The 19,802-nt window shown below is 44.0% G+C and overlaps 3 protein-coding genes across 3 annotated transcripts; 2 read left to right on the forward strand and 1 right to left on the reverse strand.

Annotated features, from left to right (window-relative positions):
• Positions 1-463: 463 nt before the first annotated feature.
• LOC126371168 (tetraspanin-1-like) lies at positions 464-3,774 on the reverse strand. The gene is made up of 3 exons (XM_050016398.1): positions 3,492-3,774; positions 1,961-2,476; positions 464-1,888 (listed from the first exon to the last, which is right to left on the reverse strand). The coding sequence occupies exons 1-3, from the start codon at positions 3,555-3,557 to the stop codon at positions 1,658-1,660; spliced, it is 813 nt and encodes a 270-aa protein (XP_049872355.1). The 5' UTR covers positions 3,558-3,774; the 3' UTR covers positions 464-1,657.
• A 192-nt stretch (positions 3,775-3,966) lies between these two features.
• LOC126371578 (uncharacterized) lies at positions 3,967-11,792 on the forward strand. The gene is made up of 10 exons (XM_050016900.1): positions 3,967-4,153; positions 4,341-4,467; positions 6,004-6,212; positions 6,297-6,609; positions 6,738-7,047; positions 7,241-7,411; positions 7,772-7,965; positions 8,063-8,103; positions 8,146-8,308; positions 8,896-11,792. Exons 1-10 carry the CDS (start codon positions 4,071-4,073, stop codon positions 9,022-9,024), a joined length of 1,740 nt encoding a protein of 579 aa, XP_049872857.1. The 5' UTR covers positions 3,967-4,070; the 3' UTR covers positions 9,025-11,792.
• An 815-nt stretch (positions 11,793-12,607) lies between these two features.
• Positions 12,608-19,761, forward strand: LOC126371165 (lysosomal aspartic protease). The gene is made up of 10 exons (XM_050016396.1): positions 12,608-12,763; positions 12,850-12,939; positions 13,213-13,339; positions 15,323-15,446; positions 15,872-15,990; positions 16,277-16,386; positions 16,600-16,686; positions 17,020-17,176; positions 18,701-18,907; positions 19,116-19,761. The coding sequence occupies exons 2-10, from the start codon at positions 12,878-12,880 to the stop codon at positions 19,275-19,277; spliced, it is 1,155 nt and encodes a 384-aa protein (XP_049872353.1). The 5' UTR covers positions 12,608-12,763; positions 12,850-12,877; the 3' UTR covers positions 19,278-19,761.
• Positions 19,762-19,802: the final 41 nt, after the last annotated feature.

Raw genomic sequence — 19,802 nt, forward strand, 5'->3', positions numbered from 1 at the left:
TTGATTAAGTAAATTAAATTCATCTTTTTTGGGGTTAGGTATACGTTTTTCCAATGAAATACTAGACAGTATTTTGAATTTGTCAAAAAATCAATTTAAAGCTCGTGTGAAGCTTACTTTATGTAAAAAAAGCTTATTATAAGATTAATGATTACCTACCTAAATGATACAAATGCCTGGTATTAACAAGTGTGTTCCCCTAGTTATTAAATAACTTGTAATTTATACCTACGTTGATGTAAACGGCGTGTTGCTGTTGCACTTTCTTGTCATTTCTTCTCCTCAGTCCATTGATATACTTACAACTACCCTCAGCCATAACACCTTGCGAAATTACGTAGATTCTTAAATGTTTAATTGATCCTCAACAAGTTTATCTATGAAAATTACGTTGAATAAAAGATTCTGATTTGTGACAATTGAAGGTGTTGATGTCATCAACTTGATGAATAATAACAACAAGTATTTCACAATACATTTATTAGTGTTCAAAAAATACGAGTTAGTGAGGACAACATTACACAGGGCGTAAGTACTCTATATGGCAATGCGCGCGCGCCGCACAGTCGGGGCGGCCGGACTTACAGGGTAGGCAGGGCAACACTCTATTAGTCTCAATATCTCCTAAGGACTAGTGTAAGCAGAACGGTAGGTTCAATCGTCATACAAGCGCCTGAATAGCGCACAATTCAGAGATCCGAACGCAATTTGATACATGATTGTTTGAACTGAATGTGCATACCCACCAGCAAGTCACCCTGGTATGAAGGCTCCGGGCCCCGCCCGCGGCCCCCGCGCGGCACTCCGCCTCACATCTAGGTACACTAAGTCGGCGCACCGGCCGCTAACACACAGCTGTGACACAACAATCACACAAACAACTAATTACATCATTTTGTACTGTATCAAAATTTGGTATAGTATAGAGTTAGAATCATAGTGATAACATTGTAATACATATTTCAATATAAGGCGGATTATCGAAGGCGGCCGGCGCAAACAAACTTAACTCTAAAGAACATCAGTCGATAGAACAGGCACAGAATCAAATAATACAATAACGTTAAATCAGCAAAACAATCCGCTCACTATATTTGTACTCAGTTACAACTTAAAAGTTAGTCCCTATAAAAGTAAAGAGTCGGAAAGAAAATCAGTCTCAACTTATAAACTAGCAAGTCTTGTTCGGTATTATGGCAGTGTAGCAGTAGTACACAAATAAAATATATCCACTTACTCTATTCTGTAACAAGCTCACGACGCGCGCGGCCGCACCGGGACACGCCCGGCCCCAACACTCGGGGAAGCGGTGAACATACATCGCCGTTAAACAATAGAGTGATAGGAACAATAACTATAAAATTACACTAGCACACATTTGGTTACAGCTTACGCACTACGTTAGTACGATAATATCTTTGTTACATAAATATATTATGGTCGTCCGTCTCCGCGCCCCCGGTGGAGGCGGCACGAAGCTCGTCTACATTCAAACCGAAAACTTAAATTATAATTCAGCCGCTGTCTTTCGGGAGTGATCAAATTCAGTCTCGCGGAGCGATCTCGCCCAATCGATAGGAACATAAGGAAACATAAATGCATGAAAATAGAGAGCGGGCCCGAGGAGGGATGCAGGTTCGGCCGTCACCCGTGGCGCCTAGGCCTTGTAGCGCGTGTCGGGCTGCGCGCGCAGACACAGCGCCAGCGCCAGCAGCAGCGCCAGCGCGTGCGCCGCCAGCAGCGCGGCGCCGGCCGCCAGCGGCGCGCGCGCGCCCCGCCGCAGCGCCGCCAGCACGCGCGGCGCGCAGCCCGCCGCGTGCAGGCCGGGGCCGCCGCCCGCCGCCGCAGCCACGCGCCGCGCCGCCGCGCACTCCGCCGCCTCCGCCGTCTGCAACGCACGCTCATTAGTACGCCTGCCGCCCGCCGCCCGCCGCCGGCGACCTGTGGCTACGGTACTCACGCTGCAGCACGACGCGGGCACCCAGTAGTAGGCCGCGGGCGCGCCCACGCTGAGGTCCAGGGTGTCGGAGCGCGCGGCCGCGGCGGGCTCGTCGGCCGCCTGGCGCCGCGCCCAGTCCGACGCCTGCCAGTCGCGCGCGCCGTCGGCGCCGCAGCACTCCAGCCCCTGCTGGATGGCGTCCAGCATGTGCGTGCGCGCCGGCAGCGAGCCGTAGTCGTGGCGCAGCGTGTGGTGCAGGCGCTCCTGCAGCGCGCGGCGCAGCTGCGGCACGTGCGCAGCGCCCCACCACGCGGCCGCGCCCTCGGCCACGGCGGTGAGCGCCAGCAGCGCGAAGGCGGCGGCCAGCAGCGAGGCGGAGTGGCGCGCGGCGCCGGCCAGCGCGGCCAGCGCGCCCAGCGCCAGCGCCGCGCCCCAGCCCGCCACGGCCGCCAGCGCCGCCCGCGCCGCCGGCGCCTCGCCCGCGCGCCCGTCCCACAGCGCCCAGCCCGCCAGCGCGCACGCGCCCAGCCCCACCGCCTGCGGGACACGTGTGCGACACTGTCTTGTTAAAGTTACTCAACAAGCTAAAAGCTAACTACCAAAAAAAATTTTGTGTACCAAACTTTCTATAGTTTACAAATGCTACAAACGAACATTACTGGTCTAATTATTTGGAAGGATTTTATATTTAGTATCAATATAGTAACTAATTTAAAATATATCATTTTTATATCAGTCGTTAATAACCACCAATCTGCACTGGGCCCGTGTGGTGGTTTAAGGCCCGATGTCCCTATCCATCCATAGGAAAGGCCCGTGCCCCAGCAGTGGGGACTTTAATGGGCTGGTGATGATGATGATGATAACATTTTTGCAATAAACCAAACTTAAAGCTCAATTACCACTTTTTTTGCCATTCTACAATATTACCTACATCTTATCAGAGAACACACAAACATGATAACACACATTCTCAATTCAATATGACAAATTAAAATTCTACAGAATGTAAATTCCTGAAAAGCAGTGATCGAGATAGGTAATAAGCCAAATGAAATTCCAGTCTCTGCTTACCCCTGTGGGAGATAGACGTGAATAGTATGTATGCAGACTTACACATTATACTATTTATGAACAGTCATTTATAAGTTCATAAATAATTAATAAAAGAATATAGGAAAGCCCTATAATTATTTAAGGCTCAGCAAAGTAATTAGCGTGTGTTAATGTTTACATGTGTGGGGCGGCGGCGGCGTGTCTGTTTTACGACCCCATCTGTTTCTCGTATCTCTACAACTTTCGGATACAGGCAATAGACGCCGGAGCTAAATATACACCGCTTCGAACAGATCTCACTAGGAACCACTGATTAGGGTCTGATTTTCGTTTATGTTGTATGTACATTTACATAGCTTTACATAACTTTCGATTTATTTAAAATTCTCTTAAAAACATAGAAAGAACCTATGTATACAATATCACAGAAGTCGACAAATGCGATAAAACGGAATGATTGCAAGAGTTTCATACAAAATATTCAATTAATGCTTACCAAAAATATTATATTGAATAATATCAGCAAACACTTCATTAAGGAGTAACACCGAGACATGCCCATGATTTCACTTATTATGTTGGACAATGGATCGATGGCGACGCTGTATCTCTTGTTATAAAACTTATATATTCAATTTATTACAATTATTTTAGAGATTTTTGGGCAATTTTTTATTACCTACTATTTTCGCGTCATCGTACAGGTCCTTTTTATTTTTTAATATTGCTGTAATATTCGTTGCCATATTACAAAAACTGTCATTGTCAAACAAATGTCAAATATTTTTTAATGTAGCAATGTATTGACCCCAACCAACCATAGTCAACAAACCATAAACAAATTAGACCTTTAATTTTGTAGATTCCGGTTTTTCAATTTAATTATTCAATTTATTATATTTATTATTTTTGTATACAATTAATAATAAGCATATTTATAATAATTGTTTCATTATAAGCACCGTAAACAAACTAGACTTCCATTCCATTGCATAATAGCGAACACCGAACGACGCTTCAGTGCGAAGGCGAACAATGGCGAACGTGGAAATGTCTCCCTCAAAAACATAAATAAATGGCCACCGTTGTTATTACGTTCTTCCTAATCACACGATTTTATGTTTGTAAAATGGACGCCGACTTCAAGGAGAAATCCAGGTAACTTTTCATTTAGTTTATAACTGATAAGCAACTTCTTAAAGTTATTATTTTATGTCACGAATTCGCAAATCTGAATTGGGTCGTTGACAGAAAGTTTCGCGCCACTAGACTATCTATTTCTCTAGTTGTAGTTGTGTCTTGATCGCGTCCAGTGATGATATCAAAAGAAACATCCCGTTTTCAGGGAAAGAATTTCATCCCGACGCGAGAAAAGGTGGAGCATGAACTCGCAAAGGTTGGAAGAGATTGTGGCGGAGCTGATGCGCCCCATGCGCGACCTCCGCCACTGCTTCGACACGGACCTGAGCGCGGTAAGTGCAGCGGCTGCAGTTGCAACAGGCGCAGTGCAGCCACAGTGCCCAGGGCTCGCTTGCCGACACTCGCGCGGTGTAAGTCCACGCTGCCGACGCCCACAGACGTCCCAACTCATTTAGGCGCCAACCAAGCGTCATACATACTTGTGCCTTTGCTGTCATACTTACCTACCTGAGTTAAGTCTTGTAAACAAATAAGACTTATTACATTAAAGGAAATCTAACAAGAGTTATTATGTTTAATACGAATAAATTGGTACCAATGTGTGAAACAAATATAAAAGATAATCATAATATACAAATGTGCTAACCACAATGTTAAGAGATTCAACAACAAACTTATCAGGCCCACTAAACAGCCGCTAACACAAAGTAGTGTGATTTACTTAATAGCAATTATTGGTGTAGTTGAAGAATCTTCTCTATCTCTGTTAATTATAGTCATTGCAAAGGTGTTAAATTAATTGAAAATTATTCAGGTCTGATATCTATGTGGGATAATAATGATACATTCACTGTTATCAAACCATTTACTGTCAGCAGTTTCAAATTAAAAGAGAGGTCAATGTACTCTTAAACATGCAAGGCACCTGTTTGGAAGTCACACCTGAATAAACATTACATTAATTGTTTTTTTGTGTCCTAGGTTTCTAGAAAACGTGACTTCTATCGGTTTTTAGTGTTAGTTAAAATCTTGTGTGCAATGACTGAACACAACCACCAAACCAGAAGTCTCGGGTTTGCTTGCAGTTGTGTTAATTTAGCAAAAATACTCAAACACAACTCACTCCTAATCCCCATGCAATTTTGTCACATGTTCAGTCAACACCTAGTAATACCTACTAGAAGACAAACATCTCTAAAGAGACCGGCCTGTGATTTATGTTACTTATTACATTTACTTATGTTATTTAGCAGTGAATACCATGAACTTATATAATTTGATAAGAAAATAACAATAAAATAAATTTATTGCCAGCAACAGTTTACATTTTTCTTTAAGCAACTTTCACAGTATTAAGAATAATATTTGTATTTGCCTTACAATTATGCATATCACATTATTTCAGTAAGCATTCTATTCCTGTGATTGAATCCAGCGCTAGAACCTCACTGAACAATGTGAACCATCACCCGAACAGGCACATTCTGTGCTGGAATCAGTTGCTGCATTCCAATGCCTACTGGAATAATGTGAATCAGGCATTAGGTTAAGTTAGGATTTAGATTTAGAGCTAGAGCAACAATTGTGTATTAAGTTATAGTAACTAAATACAGTTTAAATGGATTTAATTACGTTAGGTACTGCTATATTCATAAACTGTTGATGACATTGTTATTAATGTAACATAAAAATATGTGCAACATATCTTCCCTCCTGTGGCATTTGAGGGATGACACCGATCTCACTAATTCTGTTGGATCCATGTAATACATACATACTTCAGTAAATGGTGGCTAATGGTTTACATAACATAACATAACAAATACTTTATACATACATTCTGAACATGAACATTGTTATGTGGTCAGTTGTTGGAGGAGTACCTGACGGAGGCGGGTCTGCACGCGCTAGAAGCAGAGGACGACGATGAGGAGGAGGGGGGCGAGGCGAGGCCGGAGCCGCCTAACTTCGCGGAGCTGGCGCTGCTGCTGCAGCAGTCCGCCAACATCTACGGCCGCAAGGTGGACGCGCTCTACCAGCACGTGCTCAGCGTCAGCGACTCGCTGCACAACAGCATGTCCGTATCACCACACACACTTATACTCTTAACATAGATGCCTATCTTTTTGCTATTTTTTTATAAGCGATCGATTTCCACTAGTGAGATGGCGTACCCGGGCGGGCCGCCAGCGGACGGCGAGGGCGAGGACGAGGCGGAGGCGGGCGCGGCGTCGCCGGCGCGGCGCAAGCGCAAGGCGTCGAGCGCGGCGTGCGGCGAGTTCACGTACATCGCGCTGGCGCCCGCGGCGGGCGCGCGGCGCGACGCGGGCGCGGCGCGGCCGCCGCCCACGCTGCCGCGCGTCTACGTGGAGCTGGAGCCGCGGCTGCTGGCCGACGGGGACGTGCCGCTCACGGACTACGCCGGCGAGCCCGTCGGCCTCATGCAGGACTTCCAGGTCAACATGCGCCTGCAGGTACGCTGGTCCTACTTCTTCCGCCCTTAACGTGCGGCGCCATGTTTTCACCTACTTTTGTGGTGATCTCCAGACTGTGACTTCAAATTGAGGAGTGATGTAGTTGAACCGTGAACGTACGCGTGCAGGACGGACTGCTAGTGGACGAGCTGGAGAGCCCCACGTCGACTGCGTCGTCGCTGCGGCCCATCCCCCTGATGGAGCTGCAGGCGGCCATCGAGGCGGCCGCGCCCCCGTCGCCGCCGCCGCTGCGCGAGGAGTCCCCGCCGCCCGAGGCGCTGGCCGCGCCGCCGCACTGCTCCACGCCGCTGCCGCCGGACGGGCCGCGGGACCACATGCCGCCGCCGCCGGCGCCGCTCAAGAGGGAGCGCAAGCGCAAGAACGACGCCAACATCAACGACATTGTCGGCGGGACGGTCAAACTCCTCATCAATATGAGTGAGTATTCATTGTATAGAGTTATTTTTGCTGTTAATTTATGTAACATTTTATTGACAATTTAGTTTTGTTGTGTGTAGTCTGTTCTTCTTCGGAACCCACACAGGTTCTGAAGCTGATTGGCAACCCTGGTGTTAGGCAGGGTCGTTTTGGTGGGTCGGCATGATATGTGAACAACGCCGAACGTTTTCAGAGCTGCGTCGCGCGCTGAAGCGCGTGTCGGAGTTCGAGGTGACGCCGTCGTGGGTGGCGCGGGTGGTGGCGGCCCGCCGGGCCGAGGTGCTGGCGCTGCGGCGGCGGCTGACGCTGGCCGGCGAGCTGCCGGATATGCAGGAGAACGGGCTCACGCGACTCGATGTCAACGGTATGTACACGAAATCTATCTAAAACTATTTGTTTGTATTATTTAGTTTCTAGCATTACCGTTATCTTTGAAGAGCTTATAAATCCAATGGTTAAGAGGTGTTATAAAGCTTATCTATATTTTGACGGATGGTATAATAAACTGCACACATGTAAGTATAATGCACTTGTATACTGGACTGGGAGAGAATAAAAAATATAGAACACTATCACCCATCAACAGGGACTGCAAATCGTCTTTGATCACTTGTGGTTCTGCCCACCCCATCGGGGATTACGGGCGGGAGCTTACATAATGTATAAACAAACAACATACACACACACAAACATAGTAAACATAGTGTCAACAACCCGGTCGCAGGTTTCGCGGGCTGGTCGGCGACGGAGGCGAGCGTCGCCGGCTCGGCGCTGGCGGCGGCGAGGGCGCTGGCGCGGCGCGGCGAGCGGCTGGCCGACGACAGCGACGACGACGGCTTCTTCGAGCAGAGCGAGCACAGCTCGCTCGGGGACTGCGACCACTCGCGCTCCGACGAGCCGCACACGCAGCTCCCCAACGTACGTGTGCTCCGCCGGTGGATGCGGCGATATACATGCACGCGCAACTTCGGCAGCCCTGGAAAGTCGGCTAACTCGCGCCATGTGAATTCGACAGAGCACCCAGCCGGCGGCGGCGGAGGCGGCGGAGTGGGCGGCGTGGCGCGCGCGCGCGGCGGCGCGGGCGGCGGCGGGCGGCGCGGGGGGCGCGGGGGAGGCGCTGGACGTGCGCGCGCTGGCGGCCGCCGTGCTGCGCGCGCTGCCCGCGGCGGGGGCGGCGCCCGAGCCCTTCGGCGCCGTGCTGGGCGCCGCCGCCACGCGGGGCCACGACGTGTCGCGGCTCTTCCTCGCCACGCTGTTCCTGGTCAGTAGCGATCCCTCCGCCGAACTCGGTTCGGTCGAACGAAACTAGTATCCTCCGGGGGAACCTCGTCGAGTTGCAAATGTTCAAAAAAACATTCTAAAATATTTATTTTTCAAAATTGGCTTACAAAGTTAGCGCTTATTGAACGTCAAAAGAATTAAATTACATAATTTATGTAACTAGCTGTAAAACTACTAACCACGTCGGAATCTGTAACGCTGAGGGAAAGACGTAGCCAGAAAACCTCCCAGCACAGGGCCCTAGTCCTACTGTTTCATGTTTTCCTTTCTTTTCTTTTTTTTTAAATCCAGTTTGTATTACATAATTTATAGACTTAAATACAATGGTATTCCAATTACAGTCGGTGGAAGGAAAGTGAAAAATACTTTTCCGATTTCGCCCCTCGCTAAAGCTAGCTAGTTGCTAGTTTGTGTAAATCGAGACGCCTCTCGGGTACGCCTTCTTCTCGACTACACATCGAGATGTTTGTGACTCGGCTGAACCCTCTGTTGCCGATACTCCGAAATAGATCCTAAATTAGGATTCCTAATCTTTCTCCGAAATAACGTGGACGGATGTGTGTGCAGGCGAACGCGGGCAACGTGGAGGTGGTGCAGGGCCCGCCGCTGTCGCTGAACTCGTTCTCGCTGCGGCTGCTGAGCGCCGACCCGCGGCTGTACTGCGCCGCCGCCGCCGCCGAGCCGCCCGTGCGGTGAGCCCCGCCACCGGACGCCGGCGGGCCCGCCGTCGGGGCCACGCCTCCGGGCTTCACTTGCTGAGAGCTCGACTCTGCGGCGTAACAAGTAACGTGGTATTCCCAGTATGGTCCCGCAAGGGCCTCGACTGCGAACCACGAAAATAACAAACCGTGGTAATCCCCGTCGCCGCGCCCTCAGTTGGCTCCGAACAGTGTTCACTAGTGACGATAAGTACGTTCCTGTGATGTGCGCAACTGGCCGGTGATCTTAACACAGACGTTCTGGTGCTGGTGAAAACATTATTACCTAGTAATTATATAGTCATTTCCAGGATTCCTCAAAGCTAATCTGAATGTGTCTTACTGATAATAATTAAGGATCTCATGGCGCGATTTAACCAGTTCCGATCACCATATTTTATTAAATCATCGATACCAAAATCATTTTACATATCGTGTCGTGTCCACGACTAACGATAAATGTGATTTCCGTTTTAAGAAATTGCATTTAGAAGATAACTTCATGCTTTAAAATTATGTTCTTAATATATTATCAAAATCCAAATATTAATTTGTATAATATAATAACGACTTTAAAATAATGTATTAAAATTGTACATAGTCTATGGAATAATTGTAATGTGTTTGTAAAAATAAGTAAGACTAGATAAGTAAATAAATATATTTTATTAAGTACAATGATGGCAACTATTTGATAGTTGACGAAGGATATATCTCTGTTCCGTATGAGAGCGTACCACGCAGCACTTTAATGGCGCAAGACAGGACATTCCGAGATATGATCGTCCGGCGCACAACATTTAATTCACAAAATGAAAATTTCGCGGCTTATAATCCTTTTACCGTGATGGCAAATTAAACTCCAAAGCATACGCCATGTAATGCCAACACGAGATACATTTAATACAAAATGAGAACGAGATTCTTACGTACACATGTTGAACTTTAAATGTCATTGCTGACTCGACGGGAGGTGATCGCAGACAGCTCAACCTAGAAACCAGTAAGATAAAATATTTTTGTGTAGTAGACAAGGTTGATGTTTCCGCAGTCACCTCCCAGACTGAGTTGTGTGATGCTCCGTCCAAGCGGGGTAGAGTATGTCGATAGAGACCTGGGCACCTGACACACGCTACTCTTGTATGTAGATATTGAATCAATTTTAATTTCTACAATTCCATTGTTGAAAGTCATTCTCTTTTAAAATCAGTCTTGGGTTATTATATTACCGGTGTAATTCCTGCAATAACTCACACTCTGTGTTGGTCAAAGTAAATTCCTGTTTATTCAATAAGTACTTTTATTTCAAGCAAAGAACAAAGTTGCCATGAAATCAAAGTGACAGAGTGGTCTAGACCTGCGACGAGTGGCGTCAGATCACACAGGTCGAGTAGTGTGGAAGGATAGGTTAGCTCAACCAGAGCAGGGTACCGACTATAATAAGTGTGTTACACTAGCTGTTTACTCCATACCTACTGCTATACACGCAGACTTCATTTCAGTGTCGCACGTCCAGTGGTCCCCTGTAGCAGTAACGTCACCATTATTATGTAACGTGGCCGAATTATAAAATATGTCTCTTTGTTGTATAAAACTTTATCGTGTGTAAATAAGAGAGGCAATGTTTTATGTTTGGTGGCATTCTAAGAATGTTGGAATACTGTAATTGTGAATCTATTCCAAGTAATAGTATTATTTGATGTTGTATGCGATGCGTTTCGCGTCACAAAGTAGCAATCACCCGTGCAGCAGTTCAGCGCACTCCCGCGTCGCGGCGCGCCCACACCCGTGCGGGGACTCACTTTGTACTATACTAGGAAATTTTCAATAATATTAGTTCCATAATAATACGCCGATATTAAGTTGGCTTGACTCCTAAGGTGGTATTAATACACTTCTCAGCTGAGAGTGCCCTCGAGACCAATCTCATGTCCCTGTTTTATATAACTGTCACATTAACATGATCTTAATGGCAGTCTCAAAGCTGAGATTAGTTTATACCACCCCTAGTCTCAAGTCGACAATCAACAGAATAAGTTATTTAGCATTCTTCTAAATAATCAGCCCTTCATAGACTTCTGGATTTGTCTTAGTACATGGGATAAAAACCATAAAAATGTGGTTATGCGCTAATAAATGGTACAAATTGGAACCCATCCTCGATCTATTGTAAATAAAATAGTTTTTGCTCGTTTTTGTATACCTACTGTTACACATTCGTTAGGCAGTGTTTCAGATAAATGTTTTTAAATGTTGAACATAATTAATAAGTGTATGCATTGTTCTAAAACGCATTATGCATATTGTAATAATAAGTGGATGTCAATTAGTGAGACTTATTTTTTTACAATTATTATCCTAAAATTTTAATAACTGTAAATTAATCTATATTCGAAGACTGTGCCTTACTGTCTCTTTGGTATCAGAGTGCGCTGAACTCGTCTAGTATAATTTATTCAAACTGTTGTGTATGCCATTACGAGCCCGGCGAGGCGCCTGCGCGGTGCGGCGTGCACTGTGAAGCTCCTGTTATTTGTTACGACTGTGATACATTCGAATTCTACTTGAATTCTTGTAACATAATATTTTATCTAGAAGCTATGTGGAAGTTCTCCCTAACTGCGCGTACTTGTTTATAAGAGGCTCACGGCAGTTGAGTGGAACTTCATGCGCCAGTAATATATACTGAATAGCAGGAGCGTTCATAGTAAGACTACTCCGACGTTGCGTTATTTGGTTGAATAATATATAAATTGAATCTAACAACTACCTTTCATTTCCCCACCAATGATGATTTTCAAGCCGTGTTTCACCCCCTGGAAATGCACAAAGTACGCACGACCTGCAAGAGGTGGTTCGACAAGATATATTGGGTGGTGATTTTTAACCATAGAATGGTACTAATTCCTACAGACATCATCTACTTTAAAAAACACCTTACACTTTCACAGTATAACTTAAAATTTGGTGTCTGCAGGAATCGGGGCCAATTGTAGAACTTAAAAATTACAGGCACTCGAGGCAAAATGAATAATCTCATAAAGAATCATCCAGATATTTGCACTGTTCGACATATATGTCAAATCGTTAGAACACTTGTCTCCCTCTAAGTAACCAGGCTGCAACACCCAGAGTCACTGCTTCCGGACATTAGCGAAACATGAGTTGCTCAAGGCGCGGGAAGCTATAGTGAAATAATAGGCTTGGCTCTCATATTCCCCAAAAATATTTAGGAAGGAAGGAGGAGGAGAAACTGGAACACGCAAACACTTTACGATAACTTGTAGTCTTTGCGTAAATACTACCTTTAAACAAAGACCTTGTCTTTGTCAAATAAAGTTTCAAAGATTACTTTTTAGTTCCTAGGTCCCTACAACTTTACCTACTTTAATCCATTAGTGTAAATCATGTTAAGAGTGGGTTTATGTATGTATGTAGAATAAATAGTCTAGATATGCGTGCATCAGCATGTATTTTTAACTAAATACTTTTATAAAATGAATGCAAAAAGGAAAGGATCAAAGCTCTTTGCCGTCTGTACTAAGTAGAAAAAAATATTAGTGACGTCATATCCAGTTTATTTGACAGTTCATTTGACATTGACGTTTTGTTTTGATTGTTGACGGCCGAGCGAGCCGGTAATTTGATTAATTTACGTCGCGCATGAATAAATACTCCATACTGTGCGGTTTTCGTGTTGTTTGTTCAGCGTTTCTGAAGATAACACCGCCCCTTGAGTAAGTGGCGTAAGGCTGGTTTACGTATTACTGTTGGCGGGGGCTAATAACTGCGGAGTAATACCTGATCCATTGCTTTTATACAGGGAGTGCGCTGCGTGACTTGCACTAAAGATGCATCGCTTGTCGCTGCTGCTGCTGGCGTTGGCCGCCGCCTCCGCGGCTGGTTTCATCAGGTAACATCTATTTATTGCCTGCCCTAATATTATTTAAACAGACATAAAATTTGGATTATCTGTAATGACTATGTATATCTGAAATAAATAAATAATAATATAAAAATCCAATAAATAAAACGAACTGCTACGACGTAAATGTTATTTCTTGCCGTTCTTGTCTCGAAATTCTGTAAATATTTAGGTATTTAAAATTCTTTGGAAAATATAATAAATTAACTGGCAGGTTTGGTAATGTATGTAGTACAATTAGATGATTTCATGTGGTCATAGGGTGCCCCTGTACCGCATGGAGACGGTCCGGCGGCACCTGGTGGGTGTGGGCACTGAGGTGACTCCTGTGCGCATCAAGTACCGCGTGGCGGGACCCGCGCCCGAGCCTCTCTCCAATTATCTCGACGTATGTATACATTCCATTGTTTTATAACTACAAATACTTGTTACATGAAACAGACACTAGTACAACTTTCACTGAAAACTATAATGCTCATTGTTCATGCAGAACCAGATATTGATGCTCTAGAGATAACAAAGTGGCAACAGTCTAAACTGGTGCAGACATGACAGTCATAGTGCATATTAGTATAATATATAGTGTATTTATTATAATTATTTAATCAACTACTATCCTCACAATTACGGTTCTCCTTGTGGAATATTAAGTTTGTGCTTTGTAATGTGTATGATACTTGTCTAGTTGTTTGCATGTTGATGAGATAACCCCGCTCTCGGTGGTACAAGTTAAATCTCTGTTATCAGCACACAAGCACTTGACTTGTGTCACTATTCTTTGTTAGTGTCTGTTGCAATAATTTATTCAAAGTAATGACACCACACACAACAAATCTGTTATTTTAGGTTCTGCTTTGAGTATAGTACAAACTATACAACTCTTGGAAGCAGAGGTATGCCCCTAATGGCTCCAATTTTTAGTCTGTAAAAAAGTACATTTTTCTGTTATTATAAAGATGTTGGTTTTATAAGACATCTGTTGTGTGTGTGCTAACCACATATTACTAAATCATCACAAGTGGTCTGTAGACATGTATCACGCAGCAGATTACTCGACTTTGAGTGAACCTTTATGTTCATACACTAAATTCATACATTTGATGAGGTGACTAATACTTGTTACTTTAATAACAAACACGATACTCGCGTTGTCCCGCGCGGTCACCGACGGCCGCCGCGTGAATCACGTCAACGGCTTTCTTCCACAAAGAAACATATTTATTCCAATTATACAATTTTATCATTTTTACCATGTTATTTGAACAAAGAAATTTAAACTAAAAACTCGTTTATTTTGAATGTTTAGATCATAGAAAACTCATCAAAAGTGTTTGATATTATATTCAAAACCTATCTACCAAATGTAGCACTGATATCAGAGACTTATCTTGCAGACAATAAAAAAAAATGAAATATTGTAATATTTTGGTTATGATGATAAATAGTTCAATAGAATCTGAAGATATTGTTGACATCTTTAGATACCTACTTCATTTGTAAGTTTTGCCTATTTTCATTGTATATACAGGTGTCCTGTAAGTTGTGGAAAACTGTTTGCCGTCTGGTAAACATCCTGTATGATAATGATAAATTACAGCTAGTTTGATATTAAACATTGATAGGTAGGTACTCTTAATTGGTCACGTATGTGATATGGTGAAATGAATGACCAATAAACAGACGCGCACGGCGTTGCGTGCCTAGTTTACGAGACTTGTATTATAATAAGTAATGAGAGTAGTAACCAACAACCTTTATTTCATTTATGTAAATAACTGAATTTAACGTTTTAATACCTGTAAAAACTATACACGAGGTGGTCGGTGTGTGTGACGCATTGTCGTAAATAATTGTGTGGCATATTTTATTATGTAACTTTACGACCAAATAAAATAATCATTATAATTCAGAATTTCTATCGATTAAGAAACATATTTACAATGTGGCATATAGGAAAATTATTGGCCATAAAATACTCTCAGATATTGTATTGTATTTTACTCTAGGAAAGTAGGCTGATTCAAGTGATTTGAGTAAACCCTTATCGCTCAGCTTACACTGTCTGACTGACCTCTCGCAACTTGTAACTTGATATTTCTTTCCACCAACCCGTACCGGAGCAGCGTGGTAAAGTATGCTCCATAGAATAGAATAGAATCTTTATTTGCCCGCGCTTTTGCCTTTATAGACCCCTCCTTCCGGTTGACTGAGGGTGGCCTGCGCTCAGCAGTAGGATGCATATAGGATGTTTATTTCCCTACACCTCTCCAATAACTGGCGATCCTAATAGACTGATGAATCTATATTTAAGAGATACACGTCTATTAGGATATTATAATATTACATATTACGTGTTTGAATGTGTGTTTAGGCTCAATACTACGGTCCGATCTCTATCGGCACGCCGCCGCAGACATTCAAGGTGGTGTTCGACACGGGCTCCTCCAACCTGTGGGTGCCCTCTAAGAAGTGCCACTACACCAACATCGCCTGCCGTACGTACACCCACTAACTGCTAGCTTTCCGCAGGCGCCGAAGTCATCGAATTATCGCAGATAGGTGCGCGATTTGAATGCTAGGGAGATAATGATGTCTATTGCGTTTGTTGCAAACACTTGTGTGTGATAGTCACGGGAATGCGAAAGAGACATATCTCTGGCACTAGACCGCATACTATGTTTGTGTTCTGCTGTCATTATAATCATGCTACATTTGAGGAGATACACAATGTTCAGTCACTACTTACTCAGCCAGTACGAAGTAGGAGCCTGTAACTTGCAGCTGTCAGGTTAATGATGCAAAGCATGACGTAGCAAACCTTAAGTGCAGCATAGGATGCCAGCGTATAATAGATGATAACGACGTGCCTGTGTGCCTAATTATTTGTTTAGCCTATATTGTATATTGTGTGTGTGTCCAGTGCTGCACAACAAGTACGACAGCAGCAAGTCCAAGTCGTACCGCAAGAACGGCACGGAGTTCGCCATCCACTATGGATCCGGCAGCCTCTCCGGGTTCCTCTCCACCGATGACGTCACCGTGAGTCCTCATGCCTCTTTATCTCTCAACACCTTCCCTCCGATTCTGGAACATGTTAATTATTTTATCAATTTTCTGTAATGGCCGAGCGCACTTTGGACGTATTTTCGTACAATCCATCTGGTGGAACAACCCCAATCTTCCAAGAACTATCAAGGCACACTGTGTGGGAGTTGATCTTCATAACACTAGTCGGAATTCGTATTCAATGTTCGACCGGCCTACGGTACCTCCTCTCTATGCTATGTGACATTTATATTTTATAGCGACGTGCGGTGTGTTGCAGGTGGGCGGCATCACGGTGTCGCAGCAGACGTTCGCGGAGGCGATGTCGGAGCCCGGGCTGGCGTTCGTGGCCGCCAAGTTCGACGGTATCCTCGGCATGGCCTTCAGCAGGTGAGCATACCACATCTAGTACCATCTCTCCACGAATGATGCTTTATCTATATTTTAAAACGTTTTTTTCTAGCCTAAAGTTTTCGTCTGCCTAGCGAGTAGCATTCTCATGCTCAAAAGACTAAAATAAAGAAAAATACTTAATTACTTTATAATAATATGTACATGGAAAATCAAGGATTGCGTTGTTGAGCGTGTTGTGTTGTTGCGCAGCATCGCCGTGGACGGCGTGGCGCCGGTGTTTGACAACATGGTGGCGCAGGGACTCGTCAAGCCTGTCTTCTCTTTCTACCTGAATAGGTGAGAGTACATCTGTAGCACTACTATTAATTTCTGTAGTTTTTGATATAGACAGTTTTTGAAACATACACTTGTCGTGTAAAGAATGTATGTTAGAAAAAGAATTACTCTTTAAATATTAATTCATGTAAGTGTATGTACTATATACAGATCAACCACAGATATTAAAAAGTAAATCAACTAAGAATAGCTCTAGCTGTGTCAGTGGACGATTAGAAAGAAACTTAACACACAAAAAGTAATCCGTAAACATGCGATAGTATGGATAGTGTACAGCAAGCTGTCCACCTGGGTACGGAGACGTTGGAATGTAGTTGTCGGTGATATCCGCAGGGACCCGTCGGCGGCGCAGGGCGGCGAGATCATCCTGGGCGGGTCGGACCCGGCGCACTACCGCGGCAACTTCACGTACGTGCCCGTGCACAAGCCCACCTACTGGCAGTTCCGCATGGACGCCGTCAACGTCGCCGGCCACGCCTTCTGCGCCAACGTACGTACGCAATGTATCCACATAACTAGCTATACACGCATATTAGGACGCTGCGCGGTTAGTGCTGGTAGTGCAAGTGGGTAGTTATTTAAGGTCACTACTGGCCCCGATTCCTGGAGACACCGTCTAATTTTATTTTAAGTTATATCTGTCATTTTCATATCCGTCGAAAAGGAAAGGGACGGATGATTCACAGCTCTTAATTTTAGGAAGAATGAGTAAATGAACGTGTCGGGTTATTGACTGATGTAAAATTTTTAGACGGTTGGTTTAGATTTGTGCTTAAAATTGACGTGTGTTCCATAAATTTTATGCTTGTCGATTACCCGTCCCTTTCCTTTTCGGCGGATAAGAAAATGACAGATATAACTTAAAATAAAATTAGATGGTATTTACAGGAATTAGCACCACTGTACTACTAACAGTGTGTATAATCTAAAGGCTTGGTGGAGTGTGCTCCATGCGCCCTCCGCTGGATTGAGGGGAGGCTTGTGTGTGCCTTGGGAAAATTCTTAATAGATTGCCCATCTCTAAATATTGATGGGCTGGGAAGTTTATAGCTGCTGAGAAGTTAGCCTCAACAGACTAGATGTTGTTTTTTTATGATGAATGTTGTGTTCATTTGTAATTGGCTTACACATAAGTACTGTTTTACTTTGTCTAATTGTCCTAACTAAATGTTATAATGTATATAGCTGCAAGTGATCCATTAATAAATAAATAGGAATTTACCCAAAATACCGGGTAGATTGCTCATCCAAGATTTGACCATGAAGCAATACATTCCTCCGGTTATGATGTGAAATTGATTTCATCAACAACACCGTACTTGTTCGTTTCATAGTTTTGCACGCTTGATGTCATAAAGGTAAAATCTTAAAAAAATATTTGACATATACTACGAACTAAAAGTAGTAACAAGCAAATTAGTTTCTTAAAATAGTCTAATGTAGACTAATTATATAAATCAAAAATAAGTATAATCTGTCATTACCAAAAATATATTTTGTTGATGATACGTAATGATGGATTTTATTTACTAGACAAGAAGCAGTCTGACGCTTAGTAGCAGTTTCATTGGTATCCATCCATGACATGCAATAAATAAATACTAATTACTTAGTAAGAATTTTAATTAACCACTTTACTAATTAAGTTGCTTCGTCAACATTGTTTATTGTTCAATGGATGTCATGGAGAGCATTTCATCGATAATTATGACAATAATTATTATTACCCATGATAATATCAAACATTAATGATAGAGTTTACCTATACTGACCGTCGCTTCTCCTCGCTCCATATCGAAGCTCGCGTTTCATGCGGGTGATGGATAATAATCGTTTTGAACACAGAAAACATGACATAAACAATCTTAGTATCCATTACACTCTTACATTTTATGTAACATTACTGTATTACCTACCGGTGTACCACAATAAAGATTTATTATTGTTTTAGGTCTTTGTCGCCTGAATAATTGGTTAATATAATGAGGAGTTCATTTGGTTGGTGGTTGTGCAGGGTTGCGAGGCGATCGCGGACACGGGCACGTCCCTCATCGGCGGCCCCACGGGCGAGGTGGAGGCGCTGAACCGCGCGCTGGGCGCCACGCCGATGGCGTTCGGCCAGTACGCCGTGGACTGCGCGCTCATCCCGCACCTGCCGCCCGTCAGCTTCACCATCGCCGGCAACACCTTCACGCTCGAGGGCACCGACTACATCCTGCGCGTACGTACTCTGCAATCCCTAATGGGGTAGGCAGACCCACAAGCCATCACTCGAGTTGTTGTTGCAAGAACCACGTAAAAAGTGGCTAACCATCATTGCATTAGTCAGAAGCAATACTATCGTTAGTATTTCTGTGTCACGGTAGTATTGATCTATATGAACTATCGATGTCAAACTATTGAAATGACAATGTGTGTTTGTTGTGCAGGTGTCGCAGTTCGGCAAGACAGTGTGCCTGTCCGGGTTCATGGGGCTGGACATCCCGCCGCCCAACGGGCCGCTGTGGATCCTGGGCGACGTGTTCATCGGCAAGTTCTACACAGAGTTCGACATGCAGAACAAGCAGATCGGCTTCGCGCCCGCCGTCTGAGCGCCGGCTACACGCGGCCCGTTCTATCGTACTAGCTGGATTTTGCGGCTGACGAGAAAGTTGTTCTAACGTAGACTAGTCGAAAAAATTATGGTTTATGAAAAAAATAAAGTTTTCTCGGCGGCATGTAATATTCATCTGGTATAAGGTACAGCCAAATAGTACAGTAATCTAATCTTACTATTATGTATTTTAGATGTAGCTTTCAAATATTTTGTTGTTACGCAACTGAGGTTGCAGCCCAGTTACAATTTTTGTTGTTGTATGTAGTTAGAAGTTCCTTCGGTATTTAAGTTTAGTATCGTCGAGTGCTTCGAGCTGTGCCCGCGTTTAGTTGCGCGGCGGCCGCATCGATCATTCGTTAAGTCCCGCAATAATATAATTATAGGCAGAAGACAGGCGGCGTCCTAATCTCTGAATATTAGGCCATGACAAAGTTTTTTATAAGTTTGTATCTCAATAAAATATACAATTTTGGCTAAAACTTTATTTTATTTCGTCACTAAACTCCTTATTTACAAAAGT

The sequence above is a fragment of the Pectinophora gossypiella genome, chromosome 12 (assembly GCF_024362695.1).
Source record: "Pectinophora gossypiella chromosome 12, ilPecGoss1.1, whole genome shotgun sequence".
In the NCBI taxonomy this organism is placed as follows: Eukaryota; Metazoa; Arthropoda; class Insecta; order Lepidoptera; family Gelechiidae; genus Pectinophora; species Pectinophora gossypiella.